Source organism: Schistocerca gregaria, chromosome 10, assembly GCF_023897955.1.
Source record: "Schistocerca gregaria isolate iqSchGreg1 chromosome 10, iqSchGreg1.2, whole genome shotgun sequence".
NCBI lineage: Eukaryota > Metazoa > Arthropoda > Insecta > Orthoptera > Acrididae > Schistocerca > Schistocerca gregaria.
This window is the reverse complement of record NC_064929.1, coordinates 129,709,041-129,728,093: the sequence shown is the minus strand read 5'-3', so window position 1 is coordinate 129,728,093 and position 19,053 is coordinate 129,709,041. Positions and strand designations below refer to the sequence as shown.

General features: G+C 40.6%; 1 protein-coding gene across 11 annotated transcripts in view; it reads right to left on the bottom strand.

Moving 5' to 3' along the window:
* LOC126293183 (F-box/LRR-repeat protein 17-like) overlaps positions 1-19,053 on the bottom strand; it is an 85,569-nt gene that overhangs the window by 29,025 nt on the left and 37,491 nt on the right. For all 11 annotated transcript variants that reach the window (XM_049986292.1, XM_049986284.1, XM_049986288.1 and 8 more), the window contains one exon: positions 1,053-1,278. In XM_049986292.1, the coding sequence (XP_049842249.1) occupies positions 1,053-1,278 (226 nt within the window). The remainder of the gene's footprint in view (positions 1-1,052; positions 1,279-19,053) is intronic.

Sequence of the window (19,053 nt, the reverse complement as noted above, 5' to 3'; positions counted from 1 at the left end):
TTAGAATTTTTATAATTTCTTCTGTTTGTTGTCCAGTTATTATTCAGTTTAACTCTTGGCACAGTTAATTCAATGGTACAGCCTTGCTTTCAAAATACATTTCAGGGTTTCAGTTTTTCAATGTATGAGAGGCATTCAATAATAATTAGTTCAACAATTTTTGTTTCTTAAAGCAGGTTGATTTTATTCAGGATTCCAATACTCCATATTACTCCCCACTGTTTTGGCTACAGAATCTTATTTTTTGACACAATCTCTGTTCAATGGACAGCCTTACGCCACCTTACTGGCTGGGCCCGTAGACCCTCAAGGTTCCACTCCATTGCTCGACGTGAGAGCCGACGTCTCGCTGCATCGATAAGCTCCCCCGTCAGAGTACTGCTTTCCACAGAAACCGTCCTTCAGCGCGCCAAACAGGTGGAAGTCTGAAGACGCGAGATCTGAGCTGTAGGGTGGCTAAGGAATCCAGCGGCCATGCGCCTTCAAATACCGCGACTGGTGGACAACCGTACCAGCACTAGACACAGCGATGTGCAGTTGTGCAGGGAGGTGTTTGGTTGTTATCCATCAATCACCTCGAATGACAGTGTCTGCACACACTGACACTGCAGGAATCCCAGGTGTGTGTGTGTGTGTGTGTGTGTGTGTGTGTGTGTGTGTGTGTGTGTGTGTGTGTGTGTGTGTGTTTTAGCACTGCCTACGTCTCTGCTGCACATTAACAGATTGCACAGGGGTAAACAACAATGGCTTGAAAATAATCAACCAATAGACAAATGTGCCAATTTGAACAATGGCAGAAGGACAACAACTTCATAAAAGAACCATTTATCTGTTGTTCATGAACGCATTAGCTGAACACCAAAAAATGGGCATACGGGCCAAAACCAGCTGGCTGCATTAGAATACACACTTTTGTCTAATAATTGCAGCCTAACAAAGGAAAAAGTGTCACATTTATACAGGCTGAAGATTTCAATTCTATGAAATTATTAAATACACAAAATTTACAGTGAAACAATTATAATCAAACTTGAAAGAAAGGTCAAACTTACTGAGTAAGTCATCTCCTGTCGGCTATCAATTTGTAGGCTCGTGAGGTTAGGACAACTTGCGCAAACCTTTTGCAGGATATAGGGCTTAACGCCACGCATCAGTGTCAACGTTCGCAGCTGTGGCATGGTTGGCGCTGCCCGCAGAATCTCTTCATCCTTCCCTTCAAATTTGCAGTTGACGCATTCTGTGCAGACGACTCCAGAGCAGCTCCACTCTTTCACTGGGCTGCAGGTGTGAGAGAGACACACACATTTTGTAATACTGGTAACAGCTCAGACTCTTACATTCTAACACCAGCTTGTAATGGTACTTCATTTACGTGACCATTACGACACTCCAACCCCAGTTCTCGATACCAGTAATACTGTTCTACTTTTCTGCAAAGTAACAGACATATTTTTGCGCCAATATTCACATTTGGTTTTATTAATGTATAGGTACTCCGATGTATCGATATATTACAGTGATATGGTTCTCGTGTGTATTCATTTCTGTGAGACTGTCATACCTTTTGACTTACTTGTAACCATTTTGGCGCAAATGCGCACAGAGAGCAGTCTTCGTTTCACTTTGCAGAAGTTAAGTTGTTTTTTCGCTTTGTAAAAGAACAGCCAAGTCTTGTGCTTGGTTAAAGCGGAATTTAAATACATGAAGATTGATACAAAACTGTTTTATTGATGATGTGACAATTAAGAAGAAGTATATGTGAATTTACAAAAAGCTTAACAAAAATGTGGATCGTGAACACCAAGTCAAAAATTATTTCTACCATACCATTGTTCTGATCTGGGCTTGTTTGATCATAAAGAGTTTCCTGAAAAATGCATTTGTTAGGACTTCAAATATTGCTAAAATACAGATCTGGACCTTCTAGCAGTCAAAGTGGAATCACCCTAGAATCAACAAGATGGGCCATAACAACTTTTACGAAATCTATGTGGGACTCGGTTCAAGATAAGTGCCAAAATTAATGACTTTTTTACAGTGACATCATTATTTCCATTCTGACGATACTATCCACAGTCAATAACTTTGTTGTTGCCAAATAAAGTGAACATATGCTGCATGAGCAAAATTTTTAATCTGATTTCTAACTTACTTAGCAAGTGGTGGTATTGTTAGAAGCTGTCGGTCAGTTTTATCCCACATGCAGAATGAGTCACACGACACACACAAAAGATAGTCATAACCTTTTAGTTGTAACACAATGTTGCAGGCCATCTGAAATTATCGGTGGTCCACTCCATTCGGTTTTCGTTCCTGTGGCAGAGGGATTTTAATATTACTTTGAAATCGCTGCACGTGTTTTTCACTCTCAGGGGTACATTAACCCTAGAGAGCACACGACCAGGTGCAGACCTGGGAATGCTCGTCAGCATCTCCTGCCCGTAGAAGGGCAGGAGGGAAATAAAGTATCTCCCATGGACCAGAAAGCCAGGGAGAAAAACTGTCAACATATCCAATTACAACAGCTCCTGCAAGCCAGTAGTGGATAAAATATGTGCTTTGAAATATGCCTCAGAAAGAATGGAAAACAATCCAGCTATTCCCAATCATTAATATTTGGTACACACAACATACTCACTGACGGGGAAGATGGAGGAAGTGGTGGATTTGATGAATGGGAGCAGACCAGATAGTCTAGGACTGCCAGAAACCACGTGGAGGGGTAAAGGAAGCAGAGAACTCAAGACTGCATACAAGGCAGACGGAAGACACGGAGTGGCAGTAGTTCTGAGAGGAAGGTTGAGGAGGAGGTCAAGGCAGTAAGTGGCTTGATGATGAAAGTCAGAGTGGTAGCGAAAGGAAATGATATGGAAACTGTACAATCTTAATGTCCTTTGATGATTTCACTTTCGTGAGATTGGCACTGAACTGATTCTGCAAACTGTGCATTTTTGTATGACAGTCATTGCTTGTTTTGCAAACCTTGTGAGAGCTTCTCCGCAAAAATATTTAAAATAATGGTTCGTGGTTTTTTCTATACATAGACACGGTTCCTTCCTATATGCACATATCAAAGCATTGACTGCTCCCTCATTTCACAGCAGTGCCATATACGACAACAGAACAAAAGCGAGCAGCAACAAAAGTGTGCTGGCTGTTCTTCCGAGGCACGATGTCAGAGGTAAAAATGTCTTATGATAGGCCTGCGGGCAGCATTAGAAGAATATTACCAGCAAAACAGCACTGGATCTATGAAGGAAAAGGTAGCTGGCTAGCAGCTGACAGAACTTACCTGGCAGCTGTCGCGTGAGACATCGCGTGGGCTTATGGCGATACTTACTCTGTGTGAGATAGCTTTATGCCGAGGAGGGAGTTTAAGGTGGAGGTTGTAAGAATTAGTAGTTATCGAGGTAACTGACTGTCAGGATCGTGAGGCAGTGCAAACAGTTGTAAAAAAGGGAGGAATTACTGAATTTGGCTATCACAATTTATGTTTAAAAATGCTGCCAGTTCCACGTGTAGTATGCAAAACAATAGAAATCCAAAGGTTTCTGCAAAATATGGAACAGCTGCAATAAACGGACCATCAGTTCTTGAATTTCAGTACAAAATCTGTTTAATTTCTGGCTCTTTAATAACTCTGAATACATGACAAACTCAATCCATTAGAGTAAGCTGTAATTATAGCTAAATTCTGTGTCAATCTTAAACTTTGAAACAAGGAGTGTTAAACAGGAAATCAAAAAGTTTGTGGATAATGTCTGAAATTAACAGCTCCAACAAGAAAGTAAAATCAAATCAATCTGGAATATCAAAAAGATACAGAGCAGCTGTACACTCCAGCAATATCAAAAGGAATGTTCTGAACAATGATTATTCAAGGAAAGCTAGAACTTTTAGCAATCATTTTTTGAGTGTCACTTCTCAAACAAGTTGCAGTTCTTTGTTAGATGGTGTAATAAGTATATTAAAACACAATAAATTAGAATATTATGGTGTCACTGGCAGTGCTGTGAAATGGTTCGAATCGTATCTAACAGAAATCAAAGGGCATCGTTGCGAAATATCTGAGCAGTAGGCCGGAAGTCTTCATCTGAGTGGGAATTAATTACATGTGGTGTTCCTCAAGGTTCCATTGCTTTCTCTTGTGTACATTAATGACCTCTTGTCTATTACATTGCCAGATGCTACATTTGTTTTATTAGCTGATAATACAAACATTGCAGTAAGTAGCAACTATAGTACGATTTAGAAATGGCTACTAATCAAATTTTCACTAACATCAATAAATAGTTTGAAGCTAATTCAGTGTCATTAAACTTTGAAAAGATTCACTATATGCAGTTCAGAACCTGTAAGAGATTTCCTTCCATCATGTCTATACCATATGAAGACGTGCAGATTGAAGAGGTTGACAGAGTTAAATTACTGGGATTACAACTCAATAACAAATTCATCTGGGCAGGGCATATCACAGAATTGCTGAAGCACCTAAACAAGTCTATATTTGCAGTGAGAATGATGTCAGATGTAGGAGATATAAATATAAAAAACTTGCATACTTTGCTTACTTTCATTCTATTATGTCATACAGGATCATATTCTGGGATAACTCATCAAACCGAGCAAAAGTTTTTTGCATTCCAAAGCATGTAATACGACTACATTTGTGCTGTCAATTCAAGAACATCATGAAGAAACCTGTTCAAGGAACTTGGTTGGTATTCTAACCACTGCTTCTCAGTATATATGTTGCAAGTAATTTAGCCTATCTCTATTTCCAACCAATAGCTCAACACAAAGTATCAATACTAGGTATAAAAACAACCCACATAAAGACCTATAATCAGTCACCTTGGTCCAAAAAGTGATTCAATATTCAAGAACACACATTTTCAATAAATTGCCAGTGACCATTAAAACTTTATTTCTGATAAAGCACAGTTTAAACAGTTTGGAAGAGTTTTTGATAGGCAAGTTCTCCTACTCTACAGGTGAATATCTTTGCACGGAGTTTTAGACCAGCTTAAATAAAAATGACTGTTGGATTTCACTTTTGACAGCACTTGGTTAGGTATTGTGTGTATGATGAATTTATTTAAAATGCATAACTGCATTTCATTATGACAGTGTATTAATTCTGTAGTTAGCAGTTCCAGTTTATGTAATGCATTCACCTATCTCTTGACAATTATCTGGACAGTGAGTACTATATTCAAATGTTTTATGTTTTTTATGTTCTACTTTCTAACTTGATCCACACTCATGAGAATAATCTAATTTTGGGCCCATGGAATGAAAACTGAATGTAATCTAATTTAACCTAACCTAAACAGCTCATCTGTGCCTTTTCATCAGACAGGAGTTCCCAAGTAATCCTTAGAGAAATAAAAAATGTCATTTATACTTTTGAAAAATAACAATTTTGCAGGTATTGACAGTATTTCCAGAAAGCTATTTAAGGCACGCTGTAATGAAATTAGCAGTGTCCTAGCTCTCACACACAACACATCGCAGCAGGGTGGCTACTCAAACTTGGTTATGGGAGAGGTGGGGGGAGGGGGGGGGGGGAATTCAAGGTAAGAGGAGAAACATGATATCATAAGACACTCCCTATAAGTTAACATGGCTGGGGGTACCACAATAACTTTTTCTTCGCTACAGAGACATACTAGCCAATAAGCAGTTCAATTGTGGTTCTTAAACTTACCTAATTTATATTGAATAATTTTGTACTCTTAACAGAGTTTGAAATATAATTACTTTCAAATATGTGATTTATAAAGCCCGATAAAATCAGGCTACAATAGGTTAAAAGCATAAAATTACCTGCGATTTTATGAAATTCCCTGAGATTTCCAGGTAAAATGTAGTTCCATGGTTTCCTGGAAAAATTGGCACTCTCACCAAAGAGTGATTCCGCAGAGGATGAAGTATGCTGTAGTCAGACCTGTTCAAAATTTTTTTTTTCCAATGACAGTGATTGCAGCAATGGATGTCACAACTTCGAAACTTCGATTAGAATAGCATTTTATTTTCCTTTTTCACTGGCATAGTTTTGGCAACATAGTAATTTTCAAGTAAGTTTCAAGTACCTAAACCACACTGCTGACCAATACAATTGCAACTCATGGGCGGTGCGGGCAACAGGTGCCAAACTGGCATGATGTGTTCTACATCCTTAGATGCATACACAGATCAGGCAGAACATTTATGTCCAGCTAGCTAATAACCGGTATGTCCACCTTTGGCACGATTAACAACAGCAACACATCGTTGGAAACAATGAGGCCTTGGTAGGTCATTGGAGGGAGTTGGGATCACATCGACGCACACAAGTCACGTAATTCCTGTAAATTCCGGGAAAGGGGGGGGGGGGGGGGGGGGGTGTGATGAAGTCTGATACCACATTCTATTACGTCCCAAATGTGTTCGATCGAGTACAGATCTGTTGAGTTGGGGGGCCTGTACATCAATTGGAACTAGCCACTGTGTTCCTCGAACCACTCCATCACGCTTCTGGCCTTGTGACATGGTGTGTTATCTTGCTGAAAAAGGACACTGCCTTAGAGAAAGGTGATCATCAAGAAGGGGTATACATGGTCTGTAACCAGTCTATGATACTCTGGGCATCACGGTGCCTTGCATTAGCTCCACTGAACACACAGTTACTCATGTGAACATCCCCCAGAGCATAAAGGCGCATTTACATTGAGCTCAGAACAGGTTTTTGTTCGGAACATGGTGTGCAACTTGTTCCCGAAACATGTTGGCAACATTGTTCGTTGTTCGCATTCCTGTTTGCACTAGCGACCAACATTTCTACGTATTCACATAGTCTGCTGCGGTGAAGGTTACTTTGTGTATTCACATCAAAAGGTACACTATGTCAAGTGAAGAGGAAGAATTAATGACATTTGGTGCTGCATTAATAATACTTAATGAAATGAACAGACGAAGAAAACTATGTAGTCATCGTCGGTGGACCAAAACATACTATAGATGGTTCAAATGGCTCTGAGCACTATGGTACTTAACTTCTGAGATCATTAGTCCCCTAGAACTTAGAACTACTTAAACCTAACTAACCTAAGGACATCACACAAATCCACGCCCGAGGCAGGATATGAACCTGTGACTGTAGCGGTCGCGCCGTTCCAGACTGTAGCGCCTAGAACCACTTGGCCACTCTGGCCAGCCTACTATAGAAGACGTGGCGGGAATGACAAGCTTTGTGAGCTGAATTTGGAAGACTGTTCTGGCTTTGGCAACTTCAGTAGGGTCGTCGTCCGATTTTGAAATGTTGAATATTATAGGACCAGTTGTTTCAAAGAAAGTCACAAATTTCAGAAAAACAATCCCTGTGAACCAAAGACTTGCTGTTACTCTTCATTTTCTAGCATCAGGAGACTCCTATCAAAGCCAGCCATATCTCAAATAGTTCGAAATAGTTTCATACCATCCAGGAAACGTAGATATTTAAATCCAAACCACTTCTTTTCGTAAAGTGCGTCAGTAGCACATCCAGATTTTTTACTTTAGTTTTCTTTTCTCTCGTCGATACTGAGACAAGAGATTTCATTTTTTTGTCCATGTCACTGCTGCTGTTGCCAAGTGCCGCAGCAACTTTTTGTAATGAATCATGTTTGATTTTAGTATTTTTGTAACCTGCACAATGTAAATTCCACAGGCACTCCTCTGCCTCAAAGAGCGACATCAGCTGGAAAATTTTGTCTTGTGACCACTCCATTTCAAATAAAAATGAAGGAACATAAAATAAACGCACCACTACACTCCAGCAAAACAAACACCAAAACACTCACTCAGAGCAAACTAACACTAGTGCTGCATAGCAGAATTTAGTGGTAGCAGGCCACAAACAATGTTTCTTCGATCTCTACTGATGCAGCTGGGGAACATTGATTTTGTGTTGCGAACATTGGTAGTCCATTACTAGACACGAACAATGTCGCATTGTGAACAATGTCGCGTTGCGAACTCAGTGTAAATGTGCCTTAATGGAGTCGCCACCAGCTTGTCTCCATCCCACAGTACAGGTACGAAGGAGCTGTCGCCCTGATAGATGGTGGATTAGCGCCCTCCCATCTGCACGATGAAGAAGGTTTCAGGATTCACCAGACCGTGCAATGCTCTGCCACTGTGCCGATGTCCAGTGCCAGGTGACACTGCTATTGGTTAGATGGGTTTATATTGATAGTAGGTCAATGGTAATAATGTTCTGACTGGTCAGTGTAGATGATTATCATTTCAGCTTGCAATGCTATGACACTGTAAGTTCAATATTTAGCAAGGTTCATCTGAAAAATTTTGTGTTAACAACGATGACAGGAAAAGTATTAGCTGCTAAAAATTACACACCAAGTGCATAATGAGGGTGACAGGAAATGTGTGTGTCCAGTAGGTGCAGAGATCAACCTTCTGTGGAAGGTATGTACTACAATTCACAAAATGGACATATTTGGCATTCAAGAAACATTCAAAACAAACCATTAACTTGCACCATGAACACTGAATGAAAAATGGTGCATCGCAGACAGCACAAAGATTCACACCTTCAAGATAGAAGGTTTGGGAGTTACAAACTGTGCACGAGATTCAGCTAGGAACCAACCCTTACAGAACGCATACAAAATCCTATTGATGTAACGGGGTGATGAGAACTGGCAGAATGTGATGGTATGCAACCACCGAATGCAAAACTGGGTGTCACGGAGCTCCTCATGAAACTGGCTATCCTTTTAGGCACAGCTGCAGATAGTGCAATAATGTGTTTCGAAGGCACAGAAAAAACAAACATTCAGATGTTAAGTGTGTCCAGTGGTCCCAGATGGTATGAACTGCAATGTCACACACTATTCAGAAGGGACAGTTTGCTTTAAAGGAAAATGATTTTTACATGTAGACCAGAAATCAAGCAAAAGCAAGTTATTTTGAGCAGCTATTGGTAAACAAAGTGCTCATACCATATTTGTAGTTCTCTTGCGCCCACTGTCCCACTCTCGCTTGCTACGATGTAAATATTTCTTACTGTCCTCGAAAGGTCACGACACGAGAAAGAACCGTAGGGGGCAAACCACCTCCAACCACTCACAGTACAATAAATTACTTTCCTACAAATGTACTATCCAGATTAATAGTTCACATAATTATATACGAGTGCATTAATGCGTTAAGTTGATAAAACTCTCTTGGAACCTCTAAATTCCAAGGTCCATTTCATATGCATTTCCTGTTCAATTCCCAATTGGTCAGAGTTGAAAATAAATTCCTTACTGAATAATGGGATGCTTTTGCTTATCTCGCATACAAGTGTTCAGGCCAATTGCGCAGTTTGCCGTGCATCGTCAAATTGATGCCTTGTTTAAAATTATGTCTTCAATCTTCCAAGTCTGTAGCACTCTTTGAAGCTACCTTGAAATCATTATAATCTACACTGCATGCAGTTTGAAATGCAAACCTTAGTGGGTCACAATTAACTAAGCACATCCTGTAAATAGTATCGAGAATCCTTGAACTGTGCAAACACCAGTTTTTGTAACAAGTGCGCCTCATCCTCACTCGAACATTTTTAGTTTTTCTTATGCACCACACAATCGTGTTGCAATGGACGCATTGGAAATCAGTTGATAAAATTTTTTTCAATATGCTGTGGATTATTGTCCACATACATAGTTACTTTAGTACCCACTTCTCGGACAATTGTCCTTTACTACATTTCACTGGAAATAGGATTTGTGGTTCCTGTCCGACAAGGTTGATAAACTACACGACTCGACAACTATTTCAATATCACTTTCACTTGTTAAGCAAGTAACATCACTCTATTTTTCACGTAAATTGCCCGCAGAGTCGAGCGTATATGACACCACACATTTTTCTGTCACATCTTGCAGAAACACAAAATTTCATGTGCCACTACTTTCTCACTCTAAATTTCTTTGGGTACCATTCAGATGAAAGCAACCTCGGAAACTGTTGTTGTAGATATAACACAATGTATACTTTGTTTATCATTGCCATTGCTCTGCTTTGTAACAGCACAAACAGCACTGTAGCACTGTTGTGAGATACTCATCAACTGAGCTGTTTGACTACGCTCCGTAGCCTTGTGCTGTGCTCACCACTGGATACTTCAGCCATGCTCCCTGTTGCCATTAGCAGCCAATACTGTGGTGGCGCAGTAGACAATATGTAGGGCATCGAACACCATAAACACCACTGGCCTTTCGCAACCTCAAGGGGTTCCTCAGAAGTAGTTCAGTGTAATGACACCTACATTTTCCACAAAAGAAAAGACCGCACAGAGGGTTTCTTATTCACGTATTGCATTTGAATGTTGGCGTTTGTGAGAAGATCGTGTTATGCCTCGTGTGACGTGGAGAAATGTCAACCGGCAAGTGTCTGAACTGAACGGCAACAAGATTTCAGAATACTGAGACTGGCTACTCGTACAGTGATACTACCGCTCAAGTCGTCGTATCCCACGACTGTCATGTGAATGGTGTTGTTGTTGTTGTTGTCTTCAGGCCTGAGACTGGTTTGATGCAGCTCTCCATGCTACTCTGTCCTGTGCAAGCTTCTTCATCTCCCAGTACCTACAGCAACCTACATCCTTTTGAATCTGCTTAGTGTATTCATCTCTTGGTCTCCCTCTACGATTTTTACCCTCCATGCTGCACTCCAATGCTAAATTTGTGATCCCTTGATGCCTCAGAACATGTCCTACCAACCGGTCCCTTCTTCTAGTCAAGTTGTGCCACAAACTTCTCTTCTCCTCAATCCTATTCAATACTTCCTCATTAGTTATGTGATCCACCCACCTAATCTTCAGCATTCTTCTGTAACACCACATTTCGAAAGCTTCTATTCTCTTCGTGTCCAAACTATTTATCATCCATGTTTCACTTCCATACATGGCTACACTCCATACAAATACTTTCAGTTATTTTACTTCCTAAATAGCAAAACTCCTTTACTACTTTAAGTGTCTCATTTCCTAATCTAATTCCCTCAGCATCACCCAACTTAATTCGACTACATTCCATTATCCTTATTTTGCATTTGTTGATGTTCATCTTATACCCTCCTTTCAAGACACTGTCCATGCCGTTCAACTGCTCTTCCAAATCCTTTGCTGTCTCTGACAGAATTACAATGTCATCGGCGAACCTCAAAGTTTTTACTTCTTCTCCATGGATTTTAATACCTACTCCAAATTTTTCTTTTGTTTCCTTTACTGCTTGCTCAATATACAGATTGAATAACATCGGGGAGAGGCTACAACCCTGTCTCACTCCTATCCCAACCACTGCTTCCCTTTCATGCCCCTTAACTCTTATGACTGCCATCTGGTTTCTGTACAAATTGTAAATAGCCTTTCGTTCCCTGTACTTTACCCCTGCCACCTTCAGAATTTGAAAGAGAATATTCCTTAATCTAGCTTCTAAGATAAGTCGTAGGGTCAGTATTGCCTCACGTGTTCCAACATTTCTACGGAATCCAAACTGATCTTCCCCGAGGTCAGCTTCTACTAATTTTTCCATTCGTCTGTAAATATCTCGTGTTAGTATTTTGCAGCTGTGACTTATTAAACTGATAGTTCGGTAATTTTCACATCTGTCAACACCTGTTTTCTTTGGGATTGGAATTATTATATTCTTCTTCAAATCTGAGGGAATTTTGCCTGTCTCATACATCTGGCTCACCAGATGGTAGAGTTTTGTCAGGACTGGCTCTCCCAAGGCCGTCAGTAGTTCCAATGGAATGTTGTATACTCCGGTGGCCTTGTTTCGACTCAGGTCTTTCAGTGCTCTGTCAAACTCTTCATGCAGTATCATATCTCCCATTTCATCTTCATCTACATCTTCTTCCCTTTCCATAATATTGTCCTCAAGTACATCGCCCTTGTATAAACCCTCTATATACTCCTTCCACCTTTCTGCTTTCCCTTCTTTGCTTAGAAGTGGGTTGCCATCTGAGCTCTTGATATTCATACAAGTGGTTCTCTTCTCTCCAAAGGTCTCTTTAATTTTCCTGTAGGCAGTATCTATCTTACCCCTGGTGAGATAAGCTTCTATATCCTTACATTTGTCCTCTAGCCATCCCTGCTTAGCCATTTTGCACTTCCTGTCGATCTCATTTTTGAGACGTTTGTATTCCTTTTTGCCTGCTTCATTTACTGCGTTTTTATATTTTCTCCTTTCATCAATTAAATTCAATATTTCTTCTGTTACCCAAGGATTTCTATTAGCCCTCGTCATTTTACCTACTTCATCCTCTGCTGCCTTCACTACTTCATCCCTCAAAGCTACCCATTCTTCTCCTACTGTATTACTGTATTTCTTTCCCCCATTCCTGCCATTTGTTCCCTTATGCTCTCCCTGACACTCTGTACAACCACTGGTTCTTTCAGTTTACCCAGGTCCCATCTCCTTAAATTCCCACCTTTTTGCAGTTTCTTCAGTTTTAATCTACAGGTCATAACCAATAGATTGTGGTCAGAGTCCAAATCTGCCCCTGGAAATGTCCTACAATTTAAAACCTGATTCCTAAATCTCTGTGGTTTTTCTTCCCCCCCCCCCCCCCCCCCCCCTCAGTCTACTGACTGGTTTGATGCGGCCCGCCACGAATTCCTTTCCTGTGCTAACCTCTTCATCTCAGAGTAGCACTTGCAACCTATGTCCTCAATTATTTGCTTGATGTATTCCAATCTCTGTCTTCCTCTACAGTTTTTGCCCTCTACAGCTCCCTCTAGTACCATGGAAGTCATTCCCCCATGTCTTAGCAGATGTCCTATCATCCTGTCCCTTCTCCTTATCAGTGTTTTCCACATATTCCTTTCCGATTCTGCGTAGAACCTCCTCATTCCTTACCTTATCAGTCCACCTAATTTTCAACATTCGTCTATAGCACCACATCTCAAATGCTTTGATTCTCTTCTGTTCCGTTTTTCCACAGTCCATGTTTCACTACCATACAATGCTGTACTCCAGACATACATTCTCAGAAATTTCTTCCTCAAATTAAGGCCGGTATTTGATATTAGTAGACTTCTCTTCGCCAGAAATGTCTTTTTTGCCATAGCGAGTCTGCTTTTGATGTCCTCCTTGCTCTGTCCGTCATTGGCTATTTTACTGCCTAGGTAGCAGAATTCCTTAACTTCATTGACTTCGTGACCATCAATCCTGATGTTAAGTTTCTCGCTGTTCTCATTTCTACTATTTCTCATTACCTTCGTATTTCTCCGATTTACTCTCAAACCATACTGTGTACTCATTAGACTGTTCATTCCGTTCAGCAGATCATTTAATTCTTCTTCACTTTCACTCAGGATAGCAATGTCATCAGCGAATCTTATCATTGATATCCTTTCACCTTGTATTTTAATTCCACTCCTGAACCTTTCTTTTATTTCCAGAATTGCTTCCTCGATGTACAGATTGAAGAGTAGGGGCGAAAGGCTACAGCCTTGTCTTACACCCTTCTTAATAACAGCACTTCGTTCTTGATCGTCCACTCTTATTATTCCCTCTTGGTTGTTGTACATATTGTATATGACCCGTCTCTCCCTATAGCTTACCCCTACTTTTTTCAGACTCTCTAACAGCTTGCACCATTTTATATTGTCAAACACTTTTTCCAGGTTGACAAATCCTATGAACGTGTCTTGATTTTTCTTTAGCCTTGCTTCCATTATTAGCCGTAACGTCAGAATTGCCTCTCTCGTGCCTTTACTTCTCCTAAAGCCAAACTGATCATCACCTAGCGCATTATCAATTTTCTTTTCCATTGTTCTGTATATTATTCTTGTAAGCAGCTTCGATGCATGAGCTGTTAAGCTGATTGTGCGATAATTCTCGCACTTGTCAGCTCTTGCCGTCTTCGGAATTGTGTGGATGATGCTTTTCCGAAAGTCAGATGGTATGTCACCAGACTCATATATTCTACACACCAACGTGAATAGTCGTTTTGTTGCCACTTCCCCTAATGATTTTAGAAATTCTGATGGAACGTTATCCATCTCTTCTGCCTTATTTGACCGTAAGTCCTCCAAAGCTCTTTTAAATTCCGATTCTAATACTGGATCCCCTATCTCTTCTAAATCGACTCCTGTTTCTTCTTCTATCACATCAGACAAATCTTCACGCTCAGAGGCTTTCAATGTATTCTTTCCACCTATCTGCTCTCTCCTCTGCATTTAACAGTGGAATTCCCGTTGCACTCTTAATGTTACCACCGTTTCCTTTAATATCACCAAAGGTTGTTTTGACTTTCCTGTATGCTGAGTCTGTCCTTCCGACAATCATATCTTTTTCGATGTCTTCATATTTTTCCTGCAGCCATTTCGTCTTAGCTTCCCTGCACTTCCTATTTATTTCATTCCTCAGCGACTTTTATTTCTGTATTCCTGATTTTCCCAGAACATGTTTGTACTTCCTCCTTTCATCAATCAACTGAAGTATTTCTTCTGTTACCCATGGTTTCTTCGCAGCTACCTACTTTGTACCTATGCTTTCCTTCCCAACTTCTGTGATGGCCCTTTTTAGAGATGTCCATTCCTCTTCAACTGTGTCGCCTACTACGCTATTCCTTATTGCTGTATCTATAGTGTTAGAGAACTTCAAACGTATCTCGTCATTCCTCACTACTATATTGTGATCTGAGTCTATATCTGCTCCTGGGTACGCCGTACAATCCTATATCTGATTTCGGAATCTCTGTCTGACCATGATGTAATCTAATTGAAAGCTTCCCGTATCTACCAGCCTTTTCCAAGTATACCTCCTCCTCTTGTGATTCTTGAACAGAGTATTCACTATTACTAGCTGAAACTTGTTACAGAACTCAATTAGTCTTTCTCCTCTTTCATTCCTTGTCCCAAGCCCATATTCTCCTGTAACGTTTTCTTCTACTCCTTCCCCTACAACTGCATTCCAGTCGCCCATGACTTTTAGATTTTCGTCCCCCTTTATATACTGCATTACCCTTTCAATATCCTCATACACTTTCTCTATCTGTTCATCTTCAGCTTGCGACGTCGGCATGTATACCTGAACTATTGTTGTTGGTGTTGGTCTGCTGTCAATTCTGATTAGAACAACACGGTCACTGAACTGTTCACAGTAACACACCCTCTGCCCTACCTTCCTATTCATAACGAATCCTACACCTGTTATACCATTTTCTGCTGCTGTTGATATTACCCAATACTCATCTGACCAGAAATCCTTGTCTTCCTTCCACTTCACTTCACTGACCCCTACTATATCTAGATTGAGCCTTTGCATTTCCCTTTTCAGATTTTCAAGTTTCCCTACCACGTTCACGCTTCTGACATTCCACGCCCCGACTCTTAGAACATTATCCTTTTGTTGATTATTCAATCTTTTTCTCATGGTAACCTCCCCCTTGGCAGTCCCCTCCTGGAGATCCGAATGGGGGACTATTCCGGAATCTTTTGCCAATGGAGAGATCATCATGACACTTCTTCAACTACAGGCCACATGTCCTGTGGATACACGTCACGTGTCTTTAACGCAGTGGCTTCCATTGCCTTCTGCATCCTCATGTCGTTGATCATTGCTGAGTCTTCCACCTTTAGGGGCAATTTCCCACCCCTAGGACAAGAGAGTGCCCTGAACCTCTATCTGCTCCTCCGCTCTCTTTGACAAGGCCACTGGCAGAATGAGGCTGACTTCTTATGCCGGAAGTCTTCGGCCGCCAATGCTGATTATTTATCAAAATTTAGACAGTGGCGGGGATCGAACCCGGGACCGAAGATGTTTTGATTATGAATCAAAGACGCTACCCCTAGACCACAGGTCTTACCGTTATATAATCTATCTGATACCTTTTAGTATCTCCAGGATTCTTCCATGTATACAACCTTCTTTTATGATTCTTGAACCAAGTGTTAGCTATGATGATTAAGTTATGCTCTGTGCAAAATTCTACCAGACAGCTTCCTCTTTCATTTCTTAGCCCCAATCCATATTCACCACTATGTTTCCTTCTCTCCCTTTTCCTCTGACGAATAACAGTCAGCCATGACTATTAAATTTTCATCTCCCTTCACTACCTGAATAATTTCGTTTATCTCATCATACATTTCATCAATTTCTTTATCATCTGCAGAGCTAGTTGGCATATAAACTTGTACTACTGTAGTAGGCATGGGCTTTGTGTCTATCTTGGCCACAATAATGCGTTCACTATGCTGTTTGTAGTTGCTTACCCGCACTCCTATTTTTTTATTCATTATTAAACCTACTCCTGCATTACCCCTATTTGATTTTGTATTTATGACCCTGTGTTCACATGACCAAAAGTCTTGTTCCTCCTGCCACCGAACTTCACTAATTCCCTCTATATCTAACTTTAATCTATCCATTTCCCTTTTTAAATTTTCTAACCTACCTGCCCGATTAAGGGATCTGACATTCCATGCTCCGATCTGTAGAACGCCAATTTTCTTTCTCCTGATAATGACGTCCTCCTGAGTAGTCCCCGCCCGGAGATCCGAATGGGGGACTATTTTACCTCCGGAATATTTTACCCAAGAGGACGCCATCATCATTTAATCATACAGTAAAGCTGCATGTCCTCAGGAAAAATTACGGCTGTAGTTTCCCCTTGCTTTCAGCCGTTCACAGCAAGGCCGTTTTGGTTAATGTTGCAAGGCCAGATCAGTCAATCATCCAGACTGTTGCCCCTGCAACTACTGAAAAGGCTGCTGCCCCTCTTCAGGAACCACATGTTTTTCTGGCCTCTCAACAGATACCCCTCCGTTGTGGTTGCACCTACGGTACGGCCATCTGTATCGCTGAGGCACGCAAGCCTCCCCACCAACGGCAAGGTTCATGTGAATACGGAATCTATACTCGAGACCTAGCAGTATCTCGAGAGCTCCATTGGCTAGCACCCAAGAGGACAGACACTGTTTGTTTGGCCGAGTGAGATTGTACAGCTGTGTCATGTGCTTAGAATAGGAAATGTGTTGTTGTGTAGCAGGGCAAGTCTCCAGACAGAGTGATGGAGACGAGCACAACACACCATAGACATGGGAACCACTGTGGTACTTCCTTTAACAGTGCAGCACGCGCGCCTGCACACACACACACACACACACACACACACACACACACACACACACACACACACACACACACACACACACACACAGAGAGAGAGAGAGAGAGAGAGAGAGAGAGAGAGAGAGAGAGAGAGAGGTGTGTACCCAATAACAACAATGAACATATGACTGGCACCATGTCACCTTTCCAGCCAGGTCCCGATTCTCTGTACAGCACCACGGAGTATCTGTCTGCGTGTGGGAGCTCTGAAGCAAACAAATATTGCCAGATTCCTTTTGTCATTGTCACAGGGCTCTGGCACCTGCAGTGATGCTGTAGTGTGCCACTCGGTGCACAACACGAGCGCATCTGGTTCACATTGCTGGTAATTTGGACAGCAGCTTGGGGTGTATTTTTCCTTTTTTTCTGCTGTTGTTTATTTTGTAAGATTTGTGGTGCATCTTATACCGGCACTTGCGTAGCCGATACGACGGCAATATTTTGCCAACCCCAATTCACCACCAGATGAAGGTAGTACTACTTTTATCCTCTCTTCTCAGAGTAATTTTTTTGATGGTCCGGATCCTTCCGTGAAGCCACCTCCCTTTCAGTCCAGCTGCAGTGAAGATTCCTGGAATGCTTCTGTAAGTTCTCTCTACTGCACTACTAAATAAATAGCCACATTTCTCACAAACAGGGGTATATTTTGTCAAACATTTTCACTATTACTCTTAACAATACAACTAAAAATTGGTACAGTAATACTACTCTCTCAAGTACATTCAAACGTCTGTACATATACACTGTAGTATCTGAGAGGAAAACCAGAAAATCAACTACCACTCTTCAATTGTTCATTATGCCCTTGAGAGTGTGTCATTTACTCTGTGGCTCTCAGATTCAGGCACTTGCTGCACTCTGGCACAAATGACTCCCGGATGACCAGTGGTTGTGATACCATTTTTACTAGTCCCCTTCTCGCCAGCTCTACCACTGCTCCACATTCACTGCACACAAGAAAGGAAAACACACAGTTTCCCTTTCCCCCTACATTTATCCTTCTTCAATTTACCTAAGAGCATCTCTTGTCAATTGCTTTCCAATGGTGTGTTGGGATGTTTACAAATATCCCGAAGCACTACATATAGCGCCACTCAGACAAGAGATCTTGTGCTCAAGTCTCTAGTTACATACACATTTTTATTAACAATTCTATTATTATTATCATCCTACTCTTACAGCTGCTTTTACATAATCTCTCCAATATAACTTTTTATAATCGTTAATGACCACTTGTGACTATGTTGAGTTAATTACTTAACTACTTTGTTCCTGTTTGGCAGGATTCATTCATTTTCTTCATATTTGTAATATTATTTTGCATATCTTCTTACTTTCTTTAATTCTATGGCTGTCATTTCTAGATCACCTGAATTATCTGAAGGAATGTACATTGTAATACAAACATATTACTTGTCATTAATGTTGTTCTTAAGTTCCTTTTATTTGTGATCCTCTTGACCCCATAATTGGTTAACCATTTTCGTTTTCTGTTTTAGAGAATTTTACTATCTATATACTGGATACTTGTGAGACATTTATTCTGATATACTTAGATATCATAATATTATTCCTCTTTAAATATGGTACTGCAATATTAACCTTCTTTACATAACTAACTCACCTTTCATTATTATACTGATTATAAACTTTATGATTTTCCATTATATTGACATCTAAGCGTTCTCTTTTTAGAAAACTTTACTTCCTTAATAACCCACCTTCCAAGAATTCGGACTTGTATTCCAAAGGTTTTGCGCGCAGTTATGTTGAGGTGTAAATTGTCTCCACCACTGCACTCAAATCATTTCACTTCTTTACTGTAAACCATTGGGAAAAACCTCTTGTTATTTATAACCAATTTTAAGAATAATCTGTGGATTATCCTTTTAACAAAACT